This window comes from Anolis carolinensis, unplaced genomic scaffold, assembly GCF_035594765.1.
Source record: "Anolis carolinensis isolate JA03-04 unplaced genomic scaffold, rAnoCar3.1.pri scaffold_7, whole genome shotgun sequence".
Lineage (NCBI taxonomy): Eukaryota > Metazoa > Chordata > Lepidosauria > Squamata > Dactyloidae > Anolis > Anolis carolinensis.
The window spans coordinates 1,319,834-1,342,876 of NW_026943818.1; the positions used below are offsets into that span (position 1 = coordinate 1,319,834).

At 45.1% G+C, this 23,043-nt stretch overlaps 2 protein-coding genes across 2 annotated transcripts in view; one reads left to right on the forward strand and one right to left on the reverse strand.

The window, feature by feature from the left end:
- The window catches only part of nek6 (NIMA related kinase 6), an 82,881-nt gene extending 71,281 nt beyond the window's left edge, over nt 1-11,600 (forward strand). The window contains exons 9-10 of the mRNA XM_062959498.1: nt 1,173-1,286; nt 9,887-11,600. Coding sequence (XP_062815568.1) covers nt 1,173-1,286; nt 9,887-9,997 — 225 coding nt within the window. The 3' untranslated portion in view covers nt 9,998-11,600. The remainder of the gene's footprint in view (nt 1-1,172; nt 1,287-9,886) is intronic.
- A 1,057-nt stretch (nt 11,601-12,657) lies between these two features.
- Nucleotides 12,658-23,043, reverse strand: part of psmb7 (proteasome 20S subunit beta 7) — a 44,513-nt gene continuing 34,127 nt past the window's right edge. Inside the window, exons 7-8 of the mRNA XM_062959499.1 lie at nt 15,660-15,811; nt 12,658-12,859 (exon numbers count right to left, since the gene is read on the reverse strand). Coding sequence (XP_062815569.1) covers nt 12,748-12,859; nt 15,660-15,811 — 264 coding nt within the window. The 3' untranslated portion in view covers nt 12,658-12,747. The remainder of the gene's footprint in view (nt 12,860-15,659; nt 15,812-23,043) is intronic.

Sequence of the window (23,043 nt, forward strand, 5' to 3'; positions counted from 1 at the left end):
GGTAGTAAATAGTTTTTGATTTATTGAATACAGTTATATATTACAATTATATATTTTTGTTAAACTATACATATTGCGAAATTATGTGTTTTTTTCTCAAAGTGACACACCACCCAAGTCATGCTAGGTTTTTTTTTTGGTGAATTTTGACACACCAAGCGCAAAAGGTTTGTTTTATTGCTATTGATTGTTTTATTGCTATTGATGTTTTACTGGTATAATTGTTTTATAGTCGTGTTACTGATATTGATTGTTTTATCAGGCTTGGCCCCATGTAAGCTGCCCCGAGTCCCTTCGGGGAGATGGGGCGGGGTATCAAAATAAAATTATTATTATTATTATTATTAAAAGGTTGCCCATCATTGATCTAATTGGTTGTCTTTGCAAATGAACCACTGATGTGCAACTCCCAGATGCCATCAGGTTTTGTGTGTGTCAGAAGTGACGAGAAACTGCAGTCGCTTCTGGTGCGAGAGAATTGGCTGTCTGTGAGGACGTTGCCCTGAGGCTTCTCTCATGTCCGCATGGAGCTGGAGCTGATAGAGGGAGCTCATCCGCGCTCTCCCTGGGTGGGATTCGAACCTGGCAGCTTGCAGATCAGCAGCCCAACCTTCAAGTCACGAGGCTTTAATCCCCTACGCCACTGGAGGCTTCCAAATGAAGAGCACTCTGAACCACAGATGCCATCAGGTTGTGTGTGTGTGTGTCAAAAGTGACTTGAAAAACTGCAATCACTTCTGGTGTGAGAGAATTGGCTGTCTGCAAGGACGTTGCCCAGATGTTTTACCATCCTGTGGGAGACTTCTCTCATGTCCCCGCATGGGAAGCTGGAGCTGAGAGATGGGTGCTCACCCCAGTCCCTGGATTCAAACCACCGAGTCCCGCCGGCACAAGGGTTTAATCAGGAGCCTCCGGTGGCGTAGTGGATTAAAGCCTCATGACGTGAAGGTTGTGTTGCTGACCTGAAGGCTGCCAGGTTCGAATCCCACCTGGGGAGAGAGTGGACGAGCTCCCTCTATCAGCTCCAGCTGACATGAGAGAAGCCTCCCTTCCACAAGGATGGTAAAAACGTCAAAAAAAATCCGGGCAATGTCCGCTGGGCAACGTCCTTGCAGACAGCCAATTCTCTCAACTCCAGTTGAATTTTAATAACTTGATTTTTCCTTTTGCAGATGGCTGCTCTCCAGAGTCCTTTCTATGGCGACAAAATGAACCTGTTCTCCCTCTGCCAAAAGATCGAGCAGTGCGATTACCCTCCACTTCCGGCCGAACATTATTCAGAAAAGGTGAGTGGCCAGGGTGGAGTGGCCTCCTTCCATCATCTCAGCCAAAGGCAAGCATCTCATGTGTTGGACTCAAGTATTCACAATTCAGGACTTGTTCTGTGCCAAAAATTCATGCGGCCGTTTTTCTGCAGTCGGCAGCCTTTTCTGTGCAGAATATATTTCTGTGCAGAAATACTACAGTAGAGTCTCACTTATCCAACACTTGCTTATCCAACATTCTGGATTATCCAGCACATTTTTACATCTACAAATGTGAGTAGGTCAATAGGTACTGCTCCTGCAGGAAAGTAACGGCGCTCCTTGCAGTCATGCCGGCCACATGACCTGCAGATGTCTATGGACAACGCCAGCTCTTCGGCTTAGAAATGGGGATGAGCACCCCCAGAGTCAGGGGAAACCTTTACCTTTACCTTATGTGTTGATATATAATTATGCTTGAACTTATTTTGATTTTATACCGCCTGTTATTTTATTGTTTGTTTTATATTTTAACTTGTATACACTTTTGTCTTTTCTGGCCTTGGCCCCATGTGAGCCGCCCCGAGTCCCTTCGGGGAGATGGTGGCGGGATACAAAAATAAAGTATTATTATTATTATTATAGTCAAAGTTTTCAATACATCATGATATTTTGGCGCTAAATTCGTATATACAGTAGTTACAACATAACATGACTGCGTATTGAACTACTTTTCCTGTCCAATTTGTTGTATAACATGATGTTTTGGTGCTTCATTTGTAAAATCATAACCTAATTGGATGTTTAATAGGCTTTTCCTTATCCAACATATTTGCTTATCCAACGTTCTGCCAGCCCGTTTATGTTGGATACGTGAGACTTTACTGTATCTTGATATAGAAAATGATGTTTTTTGTGCAACCAAAGACGAATTTGCACAGAACTGAGTCCCCAATTGTGGAGTTTATTGTTGATCCATGTTCTCAACACTCCAAAGGTTCAATGTGTTGTCGAAGGCTTTCATGGCCGGGATCACAGGGTTGTTGTATGTCTTTTGGGCTGTGTGGCCATGTTCCAGAAGCATTCTCTCCTGACGTTTCGCCCACATCTATGGCAGGCATCCTCAGAGGTTGTGAGGTGTGTTGTCGAAGGCTTTCATGGCCAGGATCACAGGGTTGTTGTATGTCTTTTGGGCTGTGTGGCCATGTTCCAGAAGCATTCTCTCCTGACGTTTCGCCCACATCTATGGCAGGCATCCTCAGAGGTTGTGAGGTGTGTTGTCGAAGGCTTTCATGGCCAGGATCACAGGGTTGTTGTATGTCTTTTGGGCTGTGTGGCCATGTTCCAGAAGCATTCTCTCCTGACGTTTCGCCCACATCTATGGCAGGCATCCTCAGAGGTTGTGAGGTGTGTTGTCGAAGGCTTTCATGGCCAGGATCACAGGGTTGTTGTATGTCTTTTGGGCTGTGTGGCCATGTTCCAGAAGCATTCTCTCCTGACGTTCCGCCCACATCTATGGCAGGCATCCTCAGAGGTTGTGAGGTGTGTTGTCGAAGGCTTTCATGGCCAGGATCACAGGGTTGTTGTATGTCTTTTGGGCTGTGTGGCCATGTTCCAGAAGCATTCTCTCCTGACGTTTCGCCCACATCTATGGCAGGCATCCTCAGAGGTTGTGAGGAATATATATCTCCATGTTCCAGAAGCATTCTCTCCTGACGTTTTGCCCACATCTATGGCAGGCATCCTCAGTTTCTCCATGCCTCACAACCTCTGAGGATGCCTGCCATAGATGTGGGCGAAACGTCAGGAGAGAATGCTTCTGGAACATGGCCACACAGCCCGAAAGACATACAACACTCCAAATGTTTTTTTGGTTATTTTTGACTATTTCTCAAACACTTTCTCGCCTTAATTCCTATGTGAGTGTTTTCAGGTGTTACCCTTTCAGTCCTGGCTCTCCTATGCGCGTCTTTGCAACTCTAGGTCCTGCTGTGGGTTCAGACAAGGACGCCTTCCTTTTCTCCCCGATCACCCCCAAAACTCACAAGTATTTTGATGCCCGATTCCCGTGGCAAAGCCAGGCTTGGGATGCGTGTGCTGTGCTCGGCCCAGGAATGAGTGCTGGTTGACAGATGTGTTTCTTGCCTCTCCCATTACCGTGGGTTTGCCTCCCTCTGGCAGCGCTAAAGAGTGCGCCAGCCATGCGCTCTGGTGCGACAATTCCAGGCGAGAAGGGTGGTGGGGAGCTCAGAAGGAGCAGGTCCCAACCACGTCGGTTCCAGATGGTGCGTGAGGGTGAGGCATGCAAAACGGCATGTGTCCCGTCTCCATCCATGCTCCCTCCCGCGCACACATTTCAGGTCCAGGGTATGGACGGTTTTCGTCACTTTTCCATCTAGATTGGTCGGGGGGAAATGAGTTGTTTTGCCCCCAAAGGGCAGAAGACCGACCTACCTGTGGGTCAGGAGAGCCAGAGACGTCTTGGGCGAGTAGGCTTACTGACCCATAAGTGTTTAGCAGAGTAACTTATTAGCAGCAGCGTCACCCAGCACCACTAGCCCAAAGTGATAAAAAGAACAAAAATACAGAGACCAAGTTGTCGAAGGCTTTCACGGCCGGGATCACAGGGTTATTGTTACGTCTTTCGCACTGTGTGGCCATGTTCCAGAAGTACTCTCTCCTGACGTTTCACCCACAATTATACCAGGCAGCCTCAGAGGTTGTGAGCATATGTGTACATATACTACTACTACTACTACTAGTAGTAGTAGTAGTGTTGTCAAAGGCTTTCATGGCTGGGATCACAGAGTTGTTGTATGTCTTTCGGGCTGTGTGGCCATGTTCCAGAAGTATTCTCTCCTGATATTTCGCCCACATCTATGGCAGGCATCCTCAGAGGTTGCGAGGCATGGAAAGACTAGGCAAGGACTCTTGTCACACCCTGGACTCTCCACAGATGTATATTAACCTTCCTTGCCTAGTGCCTCCATGCCTCACAACCTCTGAGGATGCCTGCCATAGATGTGGGCGAAATGTCAGGAGAGAATACTTCTGGAACATGGCCACACAGCCCGAAAGACATACAACAACCCAATACAGAGACCAATATTATCTCTTCCTTTGGAGGCTTTTTGTAGTAAAATAATACGGTTGCACTATTGTGTTGTCGAAGGCTTTCATGGCCGGGATCACAGGGTTGTTGTATGTCTTTCGGGCTGTGTGGCCATGTTCCAGAAGCATTCTCTCCTGACGTTTCGCCCACATCTATGGCAGGCATCCTCAGAGGTTGTGAGGTGTGTTGTCGAAGGCTTTCATGGCCAGGATCACAGGGTTGTTGTATGTCTTTTGGGCTGTGTGGCCATGTTCCAGAAGCATTCTCTCCTGACGTTCCGCCCACATCTATGGCAGGCATCCTCAGAGGTTGTGAGGTGTGTTGTCGAAGGCTTTCATGGCCAGGATCACAGGGTTGTTGTATGTCTTTTGGGCTGTGTGGCCATGTTCCAGAAGCATTCTCTCCTGACGTTTCGCCCACATCTATGGCAGGCATCCTCAGAGGTTGTGAGGTGTGTTGTCGAAGGCTTTCATGGCCAGGATCACAGGGTTGTTGTATGTCTTTTGGGCTGTGTGGCCATGTTCCAGAAGCATTCTCTCCTGACGTTCCGCCCACATCTATGGCAGGCATCCTCAGAGGTTGTGAGGTGTGTTGTCGAAGGCTTTCATGGCCAGGATCACAGGGTTGTTGTATGTCTTTTGGGCTGTGTGGCCATGTTCCAGAAGCATTCTCTCCTGACGTTCCGCCCACATCTATGGCAGGCATCCTCAGAGGTTGTGAGGTGTGTTGTCGAAGGCTTTCATGGCCAGGATCACAGGGTTGTTGTATGTCTTTTGGGCTGTGTGGCCATGTTCCAGAAGCATTCTCTCCTGACGTTTCGCCCACATCTATGGCAGGCATCCTCAGAGGTTGTGAGGAATATATATCTCCATGTTCCAGAAGCATTCTCTCCTGACGTTTTGCCCACATCTATGGCAGGCATCCTCAGTTTCTCCATGCCTCACAACCTCTGAGGATGCCTGCCATAGATGTGGGCGAAACGTCAGGAGAGAATGCTTCTGGAACATGGCCACACAGCCCGAAAGACATACAACACTCCAAATGTTTTTTTGGTTATTTTTGACTATTTCTCAAACACTTTCTCGCCTTAATTCCTATGTGAGTGTTTTCAGGTGTTACCCTTTCAGTCCTGGCTCTCCTATGCGCGTCTTTGCAACTCTAGGTCCTGCTGTGGGTTCAGACAAGGACGCCTTCCTTTTCTCCCCGATCACCCCCAAAACTCACAAGTATTTTGATGCCCGATTCCCGTGGCAAAGCCAGGCTTGGGATGCGTGTGCTGTGCTCGGCCCAGGAATGAGTGCTGGTTGACAGATGTGTTTCTTGCCTCTCCCATTACCGTGGGTTTGCCTCCCTCTGGCAGCGCTAAAGAGTGCGCCAGCCATGCGCTCTGGTGCGACAATTCCAGGCGAGAAGGGTGGTGGGGAGCTCAGAAGGAGCAGGTCCCAACCACGTCGGTTCCAGAGGGTGCGTGAGGGTGAGGCATGCAAAACGGCATGTGTCCCGTCTCCATCCATGCTCCCTCCCGCGCACACATTTCAGGTCCAGGGTATGGACGGTTTTCGTCACTTTTCCATCTAGATTGGTCGGGGGGAAATGAGTTGTTTTGCCCCCAAAGGGCAGAAGACCGACCTACCTGTGGGTCAGGAGAGCCAGAGACGTCTTGGGCGAGTAGGCTTACTGACCCATAAGTGTTTAGCAGAGTAACTTATTAGCAGCAGCGTCACCCAGCACCACTAGCCCAAAGTGATAAAAAGAACAAAAATACAGAGACCAAGTTGTCGAAGGCTTTCACGGCAGGGATCACAGGGTTATTGTTACGTCTTTCGCACTGTGTGGCCATGTTCCAGAAGTACTCTCTCCTGACGTTTCACCCACAATTATACCAGGCAGCCTCAGAGGTTGTGAGCATATGTGTACATATACTACTACTACTACTACTAGTAGTAGTAGTAGTGTTGTCAAAGGCTTTCATGGCTGGGATCACAGAGTTGTTGTATGTCTTTCGGGCTGTGTGGCCATGTTCCAGAAGTATTCTCTCCTGATATTTCGCCCACATCTATGGCAGGCATCCTCAGAGGTTGCGAGGCATGGAAAGACTAGGCAAGGACTCTTGTCACACCCTGGACTCTCCACAGATGTATATTAACCTTCCTTGCCTAGTGCCTCCATGCCTCACAACCTCTGAGGATGCCTGCCATAGATGTGGGCGAAATGTCAGGAGAGAATACTTCTGGAACATGGCCACACAGCCCGAAAGACATACAACAACCCAATACAGAGACCAATATTATCTCTTCCTTTGGAGGCTTTTTGTAGTAAAATAATACGGTTGCACTATTGTGTTGTCGAAGGCTTTCATGGCCGGGATCACAGGGTTGTTGTATGTCTTTCGGGCTGTGTGGCCATGTTCCAGAAGCATTCTCTCCTGACGTTTCGCCCACATCTATGGCAGGCATCCTCAGAGGTTGTGAGGTATGGAGAGACTAGGCAAGGAAGGTAAAATATATATCTGTGGAGAGTCCAGGGTGTGACAAGAGTCCTTGCCTAGTTTCTCCATGCCTCACAACCTCTGAGGATGCCTGCCACAGATGGGGGGAAACGTCAGGAGAGAATACCTCTGGAACATGGCCATACCTCACAACCTCTGAGGATGCCTGCCATAGATGTGGGCGAAACGTCAGGAGAGAATACTTCTGGAACATGGAGATATATTCCTCACAACCTCTGAGGATGCCTGCCATAGATGTGGGCGAAACGTCAGGAGTGAATGCTTCTGGAACATGGAGATATATTCCTCACAACCTCTGAGGATGCCTGCCATAGATGTGGGCGAAACGTCAGGAGAGAATGCTTCTGGAACATGGAGATATATTCCTCACAACCTCTGAGGATGCCTGCCATAGATGTGGGCGAAACGTCAGGAGTGAATACTTCTGGAACATGGAGATATATTCCTCACAACCTCTGAGGATGCCTGCCATAGATGTGGGCGAAACGTCAGGAGTGAATGCTTCTGGAACATGGAGATATATTCCTCACAACCTCTGAGGATGCCTGCCATAGATGTGGGCGAAACGTCAGGAGAGAATGCTTCTGGAACATGGAGATATATTCCTCACAACCTCTGAGGATGCCTGCCATAGATGTGGGCGAAACGTCAGGAGAGAATACTTCTGGAACATGGAGATATATTCCTCACAACCTCTGAGGATGCCTGCCATAGATGTGGGCGAAACGTCAGGAGTGAATACTTCTGGAACATGGAGATATATTCCTCACAACCTCTGAGGATGCCTGCCATAGATGTGGGCGAAACGTCAGGAGAGAATGCTTCTGGAACATGGAGATATATTCCTCACAACCTCTGAGGATGCCTGCCATAGATGTGGGTGAAACGTCAGGAGAGAATGCTTCTGGAACATGGAGATATATTCCTCACAACCTCTGAGGATGCCTGCCATAGATGTGGGCGAAACGTCAGGAGAGAATGCTTCTGGAACATGGAGATATATTCCTCACAACCCGAAAGACATACAACAACCCTGTGATCCCGGCCATGAAAGCCTTTGACAACACAATAATAGTAATAATAATAATAATAACAGCACAAGTAAAGCACCCCTGACAGATGATTTTGTAGTAAAATAATACGGTTGCACTATTTACAAAAACAAGGTTTCCATAACACAAATGAAGCTCTTTATACTTCCGTCTTGGCTTCCACGCTGGGCATCTTTCTCAAGCAGATAAACAGCTCCGCTTTCACAGAGCCTCCTCTCACAGCAGCCTTCACACTGGAGCTTCACAACCAAGGCCTTCCTCACACTGAGGCTTTGGCCCAAGCCTACTCACTCTCCTAGTTTAACCCTTTCAGTGCTTGACTCACACTTTTGTAATTAAAAATACCGAGTTAATTTTTGATCTTCCTGACAAAACATTCAACAAACGGAAGGAGTCAGGATGTTCTCCTTGGAGGGAGGCTTGATGCAATCGCACTCCCTTTCGGGGTGCCTTTGAGTCCACATTTGAGTCGTCCGGAAGCCCTTGGATCGATGGCACAAACGAAAACACAGCCGGCCTTCTGCTCCCTTTGCAGCCGTGTCATGCCGACTCCCCGGAGGCAAGAGACGGGCTGCCCTCCTCCTTTCTCCCGTCTGGTGTGTGTGTGTGTCTGGGGGGGTGATTGTGAGACAGTCGTGCTTTTAATTACCCTTAAAATAATTGGCTCCTTTGCTGGGGGAGGGCGGGGGGAGATCAGAGGCTCCTCGCGGCTGTTTCTCTTGGTGCCACGGGGCGTGGAAGCAGCTTCCAAGGGCCCTGTAATTAAAAACTCTGGTCGTTTCAAGTGCAAAACGGAAAGCACGGGGAGGTGGGCGCAGGAGCAGATAGTACGCTTCCCTTGACTGTGCTGGCCAAGGAGCGCAAGCAAGCGAGAGAGTGGACCCAAAGGAGGACGTTGCTCCTGGAAGAGAGTCATTTCCGGAGGGCTCTCGGCCACCACGTGCCTTCCTTGAGCTCTCCTCCCGGAATAAGGATGGAGCCGTTTTCCCCGTCCTTATGTCGGGAGGAGGGTGAGATATGTGGTGGCTGAGAGTGCTCTCCAGAAGGCTCTCAGCTGCTGCGTGCCTTCCTCCCCATCTTTCTGGCATAGATCTTGTCCTTATGCCAAGAGTACAGGGAAAATGAGGTGGGCCTGAGGTAAGCTCCCAGGAGTCTGCATCTGGCACCCCCGGGCCTTAGTTTGCCCATGCCTGGTTTACACACACACTTGTTACGATTCATCCTGGACTGCTCAAGTCTAAACGTAGTCACATAGATGATAGAGTTAGATTGAGGGAATCCTTTCCCCGTTTCCAAAGATAGGATTCGCTATTGTTTCCTCCCTCATGTCCTGTTTAGGTCAACCCACCCCTTTGATGTTTCTAGAAATGTGATCTCTCCTAGGGCTTTGATGTAACTTCCCCAATTTGGCCTTTTAGAATGTTTATGGCCCTAGAGAAAAACAGACCCACGAGGCTTGGTCGCCATTCCAGCTTCCTGCTTTGTTCCAGAGAGAGGACGCACCTCTGTCCTCTATTAGTCAAGATGTAGCTACCTAGACCTTTGTTATTTTGATCTGTCGATGTGTATTAGAACAGGATAGATTAGCTAGTTAGTTCCGAACCTTTTCTATCCATCAATGGATTTCTTTTTACTTCAATAAATGCTTTTAAACTTTAAAGCTAACTTTGCATCCCTGAAGACACAGAGGCCTTCCTAAACTCACACTGTGTAAGTCTCACTGTTGCAATTAACTCTGCTATTTTAATGGGAATTTACCTCATAAAGAGGGTGATTAGAGCTTAACGGCTCATCCATTCCCAACATATTTTATTTTGGGGATACAAAAGCTGAATGTTTGTGTTTTCAAACAAGGCGATGGAGGCCTCAAAGCCCAAGGCTGGTTGGAGAGCTGTTTCACGAGCCTCTTCTCCTTCTTTCTGTCTTTTTCTTTCTCGTGTTATGTCCTTCTTCTTCTTCCTTCTTGCAGTTGCGGGAGCTGGTGAGCATGTGCATCTACCCGGATCCCGACCAGAGGCCCGACATTGGCTACGTGCACCAGCTGGCCAAACAGATGCACGTCTGGACTTCCAGCACTTGAGGAGCGCCCGCCGTTTGTCCGCCCGCCCGTCGCGCTCCGACACCAGCCATCCCAGCGTAGTCTTACTTGAACCTTCTGTCTCAGACGAAACCGAGAGGTGCCTCGCCCACCCCGCGCAGGAGAGCGGAGCCTTCCTCGGAAGACGAGGCTCCGCGACTTCTGCCGGCCATTTGCACGGCGCGGATTCGCTCTCCGCGAGGGCCGTGAGGCGCCGCCGCGAGTGTGCGTTGCTTCCGACAAAGCCAATAACATGTTACAGATGTAGATCACTTTCAAAGATCCTTTCTTAAAACTTGTTTTGTGTGTAATCTAGGTTAGGCTCTAACTAGCAAGGGTTTCTCATTTTGTGTATCGGACACACCCCTTGTATCTTAACTAATGTGAACTATTGAAATAATTCCTTTGGTGAAATCACTTTATACTAATGTAAGAATTACCATAGATTTTTTTTGTGTGTGTGCGTGCGTGTGTAATGTGTATAATAACTGCTCCTTTGCCTCTTCTGCCAATGGTTCAGTGCAAGTTCGGTTTCTAGTTCATTTTGTAAGAAAAACACATCCATCTTGGAGTTTTATATTTCCCTCTTTTGCAAGAATGGGGTACAGAGAGGGTTTGAAGATATATATTTTTTCAATCCAACTATTTTGCAATGCCTGTTGTCAGTAAGTCTCCGTTGTAGGCCTCCAACCAAAGTTCTCTTTTGTCCGTTTCCGGTCCGGCGCTGGCACAGACGGGACGCCAATCTCAGTATCCGTCCTTACGTGACCAGTGTTACTGCAAGCGGGAGCCCAGGGTGGAGCGAGAGGACCTTTTGGTGCAAAATCCGGGGTCAAAACCCAGCCACCGTACAGTGTTTTCGACATTTAAGAAAAGGGTATTCCGTGCAGTAACGGGGTACGAGTCAGTCAAAGAAAACGTTCTTTCAAACTCAACACTTATTTACTGTGAACCCTCATTTGACGAATGTGAATAATTTTAAACAAGCTGATTTGAAGGAAACGGTAGATTTTTTTTCGGTCCATTGGCTCGGCGGTTGGATCTCCGTTTGCAAAAGCGGCGAGAAGCCAGGTGCTCAGTCGGTCGCAGTGTTTCAGAAGGATTGCGGGGCTCCCGGTTCCCCCTTTTCTGGAAACGCAGGGCTTTCTGTGGCTCGTTCACTCGCTGGCTTTTACTACGTGGTTTTGAAACCATCCTCCAGAGTGTTGACGGTATCCTCCCGCCGGAGAGTCCAACCTATTAATCTCAATCGAGTCGGTAAATTTCAGCTCTCTCTTCTGCAGTTCTGTGCTCATCGGCTTCATGTCTCCTTTCTCCCAAAGGAAATATGAGTCTCCTTCGAGCTACACAATTTAGTATTTGGGGTTTTTTTCGGGGTGGGATGTGCTACGTTCAGTTTGTCGCTGGCTTTTGGGAGGCTTCCGGTTTCCAGATCGGTCTCTCCTCCGTCCGGTCTCTCTCGCTTGCTCTGTAAGGTCTTGCTTTAGGGTAAATGCATTTCCAAAGACGTTGCTTTTCCTTTTCTTTTCTTTTTTTGGCAACTGTGCATTTTTAGATAAGATTTAAATGATTTACAAAATAAAAGTTTTCTTTGTAAAAATCAAAATGACAGTGGCCTGAATGTTCTTCACACTCCTGAGGTTTTAGATCCGAAGAAAGACGGCTTGGCCTGTAAAATCCAATAGTTATGGTCAAGGATTCACAACGGTTGCACAAAGTCCTCCACAACACTCTTGCCTTCGCTCTTGGCACAATATCGTGGTCCTCTTGCCTCTCGATACATCGTTTTGGTGCCGCCTTCCTCATCCTTCGCCAGTATGATCTGCTTAAGAGGCACAAAACCAATCCTAATAACAACAGCAACAATAAATGTTCTGGGTTGCTGTGAGCCTTCCAGACTACCTGGCCATGTTCCAGAAGCATTCTCTCCTGACGTTTCGCCCACCATCTATGACAGACATCCTCAGAGGTGGTGAGGTCTGTTGGAAGCTAGGCAAGTACAGTAGAGTCTCACTTATCCAACGTAAACGGGCCGGCAGAACGTTGGATAAGCTAGTATGTTGGATAATAAGGAGAGATTAAGAAAAAGCCTATTAAACATCAAAATAGGTTATGATTTTACAAATTAAGCACCAAAACATGTTACACAACAAATTGGACAGAAAAAGTAGTTCAATAAGCAGTAATGTTATGATGTAATTACTGTATTTATGAATTTAGCACCAAAATATTATGATAAATTGAAAACATTGAGTACAAAAATGGCTTGGATAATCCAGAACGTTGGATAAGTGAGTGTTGGATAAGTGAGACTCTACTGTATATATAACCCCACTTCCCTAGTTTCCCGCAGACCTCACAGTCTCAGAGGATGCCTGTCATAGATGTGGGCGAAACGTCAGGAGAGAATGGCCATACAGCCTGGAACACTCACAGCAACCCAGTGATTCAGGCCACGCAAACCTTCGACAACACAATAAATGCACTTACTTCCCACCTCTGCCTAAGCTTAGGACAAAAATGACAGTTGTACCAAAGCAACATTTTACCTTCTCTGAATCGTTTACCTGAGCCGAAGACAAAACGGTGTTAATTCAGAAGAGACCCGAGACACTCTCACTTGTTTGAGAGACACAAATGCAGCCATGAGATGAGTAAAGGAGTCAGATCCTATTGGGGTTTTTTATTCATTCTACGTAGGGAATGTCAACTTCGAAATCTCACCTCCCCGGCTACAGGAGTGTACGACAGAATCAGGAGGTGTCCATTGTCTGCACGGTCTCGTCGCTCACTTCGAGGTCCAGGAGAGTCACCTTTTCCGTAAGCACCCCAGTCGTCCCTTTCTCGCACTTGTACCTCCCTTGCCTGTCGAGAGAAAGACACGGGTTGGATAATGATACTAGCTGGATACTGGAGCTCAACAACCACAAAGCCACGGGTGGGCCGTTCAAACTGTGGATTGGCACGCTAAGGAGGTGCATTGGTGCAACGCAGGAGTGGGGAGAACCATGGCCATGCAGATGGCGGGCTGCAAGCCCCTCGCCAGCAGAGCCAATGGTCGGAGTTGTGTTAGGGTGTCGAGCAGGGGTCCTCAAACTTTTGAAGCCGAGGGCCGGTCCACAATCCTTCAGACTGTTGAGGGGCCGGATTATCATTTTAAAAAAATACAAACAAATTCCGATGCACACTGCACATGTCTTATTTGTGGTGCAAAAACAACAACAAGAACAATGAAATAACAATACAATATTTAAAAATAAAAACAATTTTAACCAACTCAAACCGATCAGGATTTCAATGGGAAGTGTGGACCTGCTTCTGGCCAACAAGATAGTCAAGTGAATTAGGATTATTGTTGTTGTGTGCCTTCAAGTCATTTCAGATTTTGGGCGAGCCTAAGTCAAAAGTTTATTTACAGTAGAGTCTCGCTTATCCAACATAAACGGGCCAGCAGAACATTGGATAAGCAAATGTGTTGGATAATAAGGAGAGATTAAGGAAAAGACTATTAAACATTAAATTAGGTTATGATTTTACAAATTAAGCAGCAAAACATCATGTTATACAATAAATTTGACAGAAAAAGTAGTTTATTACACATTAATGCTATGTAATAATTATTGTATTTACGAATTTAGCACCAAAATATCATGATATATTGAAAACTGACTACAAAAATGCGTTGGATAATCCAGAACATTGGATAAGTGAGTGTTGGATAAGTGAGACTCTACTGTATTTATTATTTATTTATTTATTTACATTTATATCCTGTCCTTCTCACCCCGAAGGGGACTCAGAGCGCCTTACAATTTGTATCGATATACAATAGATATAATAGAACAATATTAGCATTATATATTACTATATTGAATTATACCACTATATTGTAATATTATTAGTAATATTACATGTAATATATAATATATAATTAATATTATTATATGGTATTATTATTAGTATTACATTGTATTACATTATCATATTTCTATCAATATTATATGTATATACAATATTATATTATTAAAACTGATATAAAATATTATATTATAAAACTGAGGGCAGGGGTCAGGTAAATGACCTTGGAGGGCCCCCGGGCCTTAGTTTGGGGACCCCTGGTTTAGAGTATAGAGTAGCGTAGTGGAATCAGTATCGTCCAGTTAACACCATGTGCAAAGAACTCACACCAGGCCTAGAGGAATTGAACAGGACAAAGGAACTTTACTGGTTGAGTTGAAGTCAAATAAACAGTTCAGCAATCTTCCAATGTCCTTGTAGTTGCAAAAGAATAATAACTAATAAATCAGCATTCAAAATATATACAGCATAGCATATCTAAATCAGCTACTTGACCATAGCTTTCAGAGAGCTTGTCTTTCTGTGTGCTCTCTCTAGCAAGCTCAAATTCCAACTGACAGTTTCAGCCACCTGCCATCAAAATGATACAGTAGAGTCTCACTTATCCAACATAAACGGGCTGGCAGTATGTTGGATAAGCGAATATGTTGGATAATAAGGGAGTAAGGAAAAGCCTATTAAACATCAAATTAGGTTATAATTTTACAAATGAAGCACCAAAACATCATGTTAGACAACAAATTTGGCAGAAAAAGTAGTTCAATATGCAGTAATGCTATGTAGTAATTACTGTATTTATGAATTTTGCACCAAAATATCACGATATATTGAAAGCATCGAATACAAAAATGCGTTGGATAATCCAGAACGTTGGATAAACGAGTGTTGGATAAGTGAGACTGTACTGTATTGAGGAATTGGTGGTAGTTAGGGTAAAGGGTTAAGGTGTGGAGTCTAGATAATCCAGTTAAAGCAGATAATATAAGATTATAAATGTGTTATATAGCTGTGTGGAAGGGCCTTGAGTCTACACTGCCATATAATCCAGTTCAAATCAGATAATCTGTAATTTATAGGCAGTGTGGAAGAGGCCTAAGTGAGGCCTAACTCTGCCTGTCCCCTGGGCATTGACTACAAAAATGTGTTGGATAATCCAGAATGTTGGATAAGCGAGTGTTGGATAAGTGAGACTCTACTGTACATTGTTTTAGGCGTGGCTTAGCTCTCTGCAAAGTCAGCCCCCTTTTTGCAGAGCTCTTTCTTTGCAAGAATCTTTCAAGGGATTTCTTTTACACACACATACACATTAGCATTTTGGCGCAATAAGTTGAAGCATAAAACCTTTGTGTCAGGAGTGACTTGAGAAACTGCAAGTCACTTCTGGTGTGAGAATTGGCTGTCTGCAAGGACGTTGCCCAGGGGACGCCCGGATGTTTTGATGTTTTTACCATCCTTGTGGGATAATATAATACCTGGAGACCCATGATACAATATTGTACTGGCCTTCCATAGACTGAAAATCAAGGAGCAAATTCAGTGGAAGAGACTATAAACTACAAAAACTCTGGACTGAAACGTGCCCTGAGAAAAGGTCTCAAAAGCAGGGGATCTCTGCGTGAGATGAGGGGCTCTTTGTGCACTGGGAGAGGCATCTAGCGGTAATCACTGCAAACATGACTCCTTTCAAGAGTTACGAGTTTCACGGGTTCATGGTTGCAATTTCAGACTGCATTTCCATATGGAATATTTGCATTCTGCAGAGAGAATCCATACTAAACTAGTATCCCCGTCCCAGGAGGAGACTCACCTTTCCCCCTTTTTGTTGGGTGTATCGTAAGGACGGAGGAAGTCCAGCTTGTTCTTGCTAAGGACGCAGAGGTCGATGTTGCTGCCGGAACCCAGGTCGTTGAAGATCCCGGCCGCAATGGCTTCTCTCACCAGTTGCTTGGCTTCTTCTTCCTGGGGGGGAAAAGGAAAAAGATTGCTTAGATCAGGGGTCCCCAAACCTTTTAAGTGGAGGGCCAGTTCATGGCCCCTCAGACTGTTGAGGGGCCAAATTATCATTTGAAAAAAAAATACAAACAAATTCCTATGCACACTGCATGTGTCTTATTTGTAGTGCAAAAAAACCCCCAACAACAATTATTTATTTATTCATGTATTTATTTACTACATTGATACCCCACCCTCTCTCACCCGAAAGGGGACTAAGAGCGGCTTACAAGTTGTATGTATATACAATATATTATATTATTAGCATAGCACAATATTAGCATTATATATTACTATATTGTACTATACCATTGTACTGTAATATTATTAGTAATATTACATCTATATATATAAAAGAGTGATGGCATCAGGGCAGCGGACAAAACAACAAAACTACAGGTCCCCCAACCTCGAAATTTGACAACACAACCCATCATTCACGGCTCTAGGTTGATACAACAAAAAAGAAAAGAAAAATAAAGTCCTAATTACAGGGAGAGGAATAATAGTTTTTTATCCAATTGCTGCCAGTTTGAAGGCTAAGCTCCGCCCACTTGGTCTCCTAGCAACCTCCTCAGCTCAGGGGACAGGCACAGTTAGGCCTCACTTAGGCCTCTTCCACAGATTATTAGATTTTAACTGGATTATATGGCTGTGTAGACTCAAGGCCCTTCCACTCAGCTATACAACCGATTTAGAATCTTATATTATCTGCTTTGAACTGGATTATCTTGACTCCACACTGCCATATAATCCACTTCAGTGTGCATACTAAACATAAAGACAACCATACAACACACATTCAATGCCACCACTACCTCAACAATTTCTCACCAACATCACCAGACAACGCCACAGAAACGCGTAGCCGGGCACAGCTAGTTTAATATATATTATGCAATTAATATTATATTACACAATATTATTATATTGTATTATTATTATTAGCCACCCTGAGTCCCCTATTGGGTGAGAAGGGAGGGGTAGAAATACTGTAATAAATAAATAAATATTATATTATATTATATTATATTGTATTATATTATAAGATTATTATCAATATTATATGTATACACAATATATTATATTATTCGGATTGCACAGTATTAGTAAATTAAAGAACAATGCAATATTTAAAAATAAAAACAAATTTAACCAACATACTGTGTAAAATCAGGATTTCAATGGGAAGTGTGGGCCTGGTTCTGGCCAATGAGATAGTCAAGCTAAGTAGGATTGTTGTTGTTGTGTCTTCAAGTCATTTTGGACTTTGGGCGAGCCTACGTCTAAAACTGAGGGCGGGGGCCAGGTCAATGACCTTAGTTTGGGGACCCCTGGCTTAGATAATGCGCAAGATGCTCACAGTAAAGCCTACTAACACCTTACTAAGGCCCTACTAAGCTCCAGGTACACCTGCTTACATTAAACTTCAGCTTTTGCTGAGTCATTGCCTCCATTGCATCTATCTAACCCTTTCAGTGCTTGGCTCACATTTTTGCAATTAAAAATACCTAGTTAATTTCTAATATTTCTCAGTTTTGGACTTCAACTCCCACAATTCCTGGCCTCGGGCTGAGGGGGAAAGGGAAGGGGCCCGAGGCCAGGAATTGTGGGAGTTGAAGTCCAAAACTCAGAAATATTAAAAATTAACTAGGTATTTTTAATTGCAAAAATGTGAGTCAAGCACTGAAAGGGTTAGATAGATACAATGGAGGCAATGACTCAGCAAAAGCTGAAGTTTAATGTCGGGATTTTAATATTATTGTGTATATTGACTTTTATGACTGTTTTTAATCATGTTGAAGTTTTACTGCTCGGTTTAATGTTTTATCTGATTTGTGCTGTCGTGTCTGGGCATGGCCCCATGTAAGCCGCCCCGAGTCCCTCCGGGGAGATGGGGCGGGATATAAGAATAAAATTATTATTATTATTATTATTATTATTATTATTATTATTATTATTATTATTATTATTATTGTGGGAGATGAAGTCCAAAACACCTGGAGGGATGGCCGACATTTGTCTAAGGGAAATAAGCATCCAAACATGCCTATGTGAGGGGTCTCTACCAAAAGGCTCCAGGATGTTCCCAATGTGTCTCCAAACCGGCATAAACCCATATAATAACAACAACAACAACAACTTTATTTTTATACCCCGCCTCTATCTCCCCAAAGGGGACTCAGGGCGGCTTACATGGGGCCAAGCCCGAATAAAAACAATAGCAATATATAATTAATAATAATAATAATAATAATAACTTTATTTTTATACCCCGCCTCTATCTCCCCAAAGGGGACTCAGGGCGGCTGACATGGGGCCAAGCCCGAATAAAAACAATAGCAATATATAATTAATAATAATAATAATAATAATAATAATAATAACTTTATTTTTATACCCCGCCTCTATCTCCCCAAAAGGGACTCAGGGCGGCTTACATGGGGCCAAGCCCGAATAAAAACAATAACAATATAAAACACAACAATAGACAAAAAACATGCACAATTATAAAAATTTAAACACTAGCCAGTAAAAACAAATGACAAGAGCTAATAAAAACATGGATTAAAATGGAGAGGTTGTAAAAGTAGACTGGGTAAGGTGCACCCTATAAATATTGTAAACTCGAGGTGATTGATAAAGTCCTGCAAATTCTTGGAAGTGCAAACTGGGATGGGAATAGACCCTGCTGTGTCTATATCAAGTTGACATAGGTACAAGAATGGTCCCAGATACAGATTGCTATGGGGATGATATATACAGGTTACAGGGACCACACTCATTCATTTTTCTATCAACAAAAGACGACTCACAGGGAGCCTTTTCCAGGAGGATATAATCAGCCAAACCGGTAGAAATCTCCTGAAAAGGGAGGCACATTGGCAACTAATCTGCGCAGGTAGCCAACGCTCATCCTATGAAAGCTTTACGATAGATAGCCAAAGTGTTGTCGAAGGCTTTCATGGCCAGGATCACAGGGTTGTTGTGTGTCTTTCGGGCTGTGTGGCCATGTTCCAGAAGCATTCTCTCCTGACGTTGCACCCACATCTATGGCAGGCATCCTCAGAGGTTGTGAGGTATGGAGAAAACTAAGCAAAGAGGTAAATATATATCTGTGGAAAGTCTAGGGTGAGCAGATAAGCTTTTCAATGCTAATTAAAGTGATTAACTACACAACATTCACCCTGACCTCTCTCACCCTAGACTTTCCACAGATATATATTTACCTCTTTGCTTAGTTTTCTCCATACCTCACAACCTCTGAGGATGCCTGCCATAGATGTGGGCCAAACGTCAGGAGAGAATGCTTCTGGAACATGGCCACACAGCCCGAAAGACACACAACAACCCAGATAGCCAAAGAGTTGGTTATTTTCCAGCAGACAAGAGATGCCAAAAACACAGGAGAAGATGGGAAGCAATTCCCACAACACTGGCACCTTCTGCAGGCCCAGCCAGGGAAGAAGTCTCTCTGCAATGGCTGGTCGATGCTCCGTTCCCACCAAAGCCTGGTCTGGGCACGCAGCATTCCAGTTCGGACCCTCATGCCTATGACACGGATGGTCTAAAGAAGACAAATTCGCCCACTGCAACGCTGAAGGGCACCCATCTCTTTGCCTCCACCCGGGTCCCACCTCTGCCTTCCCTTTGCTTCCTGAGTGTTTTGTGTATTGAATCTCATGACACACACAACCCTCACTCAGGCTCCTTAGAGTGGGGTCCTAAAGTTGTCTGTGCCTTCCTTCCAACCCAAAAATCCCGCATAGATTTGAGCACCAGCTTTCCCAAAAAGCTCCCATGGACTCGGCCCAAGAGATAAGCTCCTCATTTGCTTCCTTCCACTGAACAAATATTGCAGAACGAACCCAAAACTTGTCCTGATTCTGAATTAAAGGCAGAGCTCTCCCTGGTACGGTCTCGGGAGTTACGTAATAATAATAATAATAATAATAATAATAATAATAATAATAATAATAATAATAATAATAATTTTATTTTTATACCCCACCCCATCTCCCTGAAGGGACTCGGGGCGGCTTACATGGGGCCAAGCCCGATAAAACAATCAAATATCAAAACACAGCAATAAAACAGTTATCCAATAAAAACATCAATTACAGTAAAAACAATCGTTAAAATCAACGAAAATATTAACACTGGAGACTAATTCATAGAACCCAGGCAACGTGCAACATGTGCCGAAATGGGCTGAAATGGGGAAGGTAATTTCACAGTTAAAATGGACAAAGTGCAAAATAGCATTGGCAACACCTCAAGAATGGGCACGTAATCCAAAGCGAGGCCCTAGAAGGCAAGGCGGGCCTGTTTGTGCAAACCTGGAAATGCAATACCCAGCCAACAAAAACACAACGAAAATTGGCATGCCTTTTCAATACTGCGGGGTGCACTGGTTTTCAAAATACCAGTGTTGTCCAATTCCGACATGATTTGGGCAAGCGTTCAAAGATGTTTCAATTAGGCCTCACTTCACCAGCCTGAATCGCCATGCTGTTGCAATAAAGTCCAAAATAGAGACGCTCGTGGACCCCATGTAGCATTTTGTAATTACGTGTTTTATTAAAGAACCGTTTGCGATGTGCATAATGTCACTTTGGGGCAGAGCGGCCGGAGCAGAGATAAGCCTCGTGGCGAAGCACTCGTGCCAGACCAACTCGGCGCAGATCGGGAAAGTGCTGACGGCCCTTACGCGATAATTAATCTCAAAAAGTCCCCTAAAAGTTCTCAGTATATAAAAGGAGCACTTCTTCCTTGATGGCTGCAAAGCCCAAGCTAACTGGGAATATCCTTCCCGGGGCTGCTCCTTAAATGAGACGACGGCGGGAGTGATGGACGGGAAGAGGCCTCGCTGTGACAGGCAGCCCTTTATGGGCCGCTCGGCTCGGCACCGCGCAATGTGTCCCCGGGCGCCCATGCGCTCCTCCATTTACCGCCACAAGACAAATGGGCAGCGCTTGTAAGAGGCGCACCGGGGTCCGGTAATGGTCACCCCAGATGGGCCGAGCGGCTGGAGCGGGACCCCCGGGTTCATTACGCTGACCACTAATGGACCTCCGCACGCAGCCGAGGCGGATAAAATAAATAAACACCCCGGCGAGGAGGGCTCATCCGGAACGGCGTTTGATCAATTATTTATAACGGAGGAGATTGCCTGCATTTAATTTCGGAGCTACCGGTAGCATCTTTAAAAGATGATTTATGGCCCGCAATGCCATTAAACGCGATATGGGCCCGCTGCTGGCGATAAAGTCTGCGGAGATTTAGGGAACGAGTTTTAAACTGTCACGGCAACATCACGGCGGAGAGGCGGCATTAAATCTCGACTTTAGACCCGTTACCTGGAGAGTTGCGTTTTGTGGACCATCCAAAGCTGATAGATTACCTCCCCCGGTTGCGCTGACAAGAGTCCCAAGCAGCCCCCCTCCCTCCCCCTCCCTCCCCCCTCCCCTCACAACGGCCTCATTCGCAAGAAACGTGGTGGCCATTCAGTCGCCTATCTAACGGCAGAAATCCAGGCAAAGGAAGCAAGCGGACAATTTGCAGGGCAAACTTTGGACCCATCGCCAAAGTTTTCCTTCCAAGACAGTGGTTCTCCACCTTCCTAATCCCTTAATACGGTTCGTCGTGTTGTGCTGACCCACAACCATAACATTATTTTCATTCCGACTTCACAACTGTTATGAATCGTAACGTACTATATGTTCTCGAGTATAAGCCGACCCGAACCTTCTATATATATAAAAGAGTGATGGCATCAGGGCAGCAGACAAAACAACAAAACTACAGGCCCCCCAACCTGTGACAACACAATCCATCATTCACGGCTCTAGGTTGATACAACAAAAAGAAAAACAAAGTCCTAATTACAGGGAGAGGAATAATTTTTGCCCAGGTCATTTGAGAAACTTGTGTGCCAAGTTCGGTCCAGATCCGAAGTCGGCTGGGTTCAGTGGTGTCTGTATAAAGGTGAACTACAACTCCCAGAGGCAAAGGTCAATCACCCCGAAACCCTGCCTGTATGCACAGTTGGGCATGATGGGTCTGCGTGCCAAGTTTGGTCCAGATCCGACTAGGTTCAGTGGTGTCTGTATAAGGGTGAACTACAACTCCCAGAGCAAGAAGTAAGTGAAGCTACTTGGTCCATCCTCCCCCAATCTGCCCCAGGACAGAAAGGGGTTCTGGGGCCAAGTTAGGTCCTGTTCCGTCACTGGTGGGCATCGCAGTGGCCTATGGGAGCCATAGCAATTGAAAGTACTACAAATCCCATCACGCATGGTCCATCATTCCGCAAATGGCACCAGGGCGTAAAGTGGATCATAGAGATTAAGTGTGTTGAGTTTGGTCCAGATCCGTCATTCGTGGCGGTTGTAGTTGTCTGTGTAAGTGGTGGCCAATCAGAAAGCTGCCACATACACAGATACATACACACATACCCACAAACAAACACACATACAAACACTGACTTTTATCATATATATATATATATATATATATATATATATATATATATATATATATTTAGCTGTGCCCGGCCACTTGTTGCTGTGGCCAAGTCTGGTGGTCTGGGAAATAAAGTATTGAGGAATTGGTGGTAGTTAAGGTCAAGGGTAAAGGTTTTCTCCTGACATTAAGTCCATTATAAATGGGTTGAAAGCTGTGTGGAAGGGCCTTGAGTCTACACTGCCATATAATCCAGTTCAAATCAGATAATCTGTATTTTATAGGTAGTGTGGAAGAGGCCTAAGTGAGGCCTAACTCTGCCTGTCCCCTGGGCTGAGTGGGTTGCTAGGAGACCAAGTGGGTGGAGCTTAGCCTTCTAATTGGCAGCAATTGGATAAAAACAATTATTCCTCTCCCTCTAATTAGGACTTTATTTTTCTTTTCTTTTTGTTGTAAGAACGTAGAGGCATGGATGAGGGGTTGTGCTGCCAAGTTTAGTGTTTCTGGGATGTGTAGTTTTGTTGTTTTGTCCTAGGCCGAAATTTCATTACTCTTTTATATATATAGATATATATTATTATTATTAACAGTATTTATTACTAGTATTTATACTAGGCATGTCCGATCGATGAAAAAAATGTTTCAATTCTCGTTTCCAAAGTAGGGGGCGCTGGCGCTTCGATATAGAAAGTATTTCCGATTTTTTCACCCAAAAATTTCGGATATTTCAGAAAATT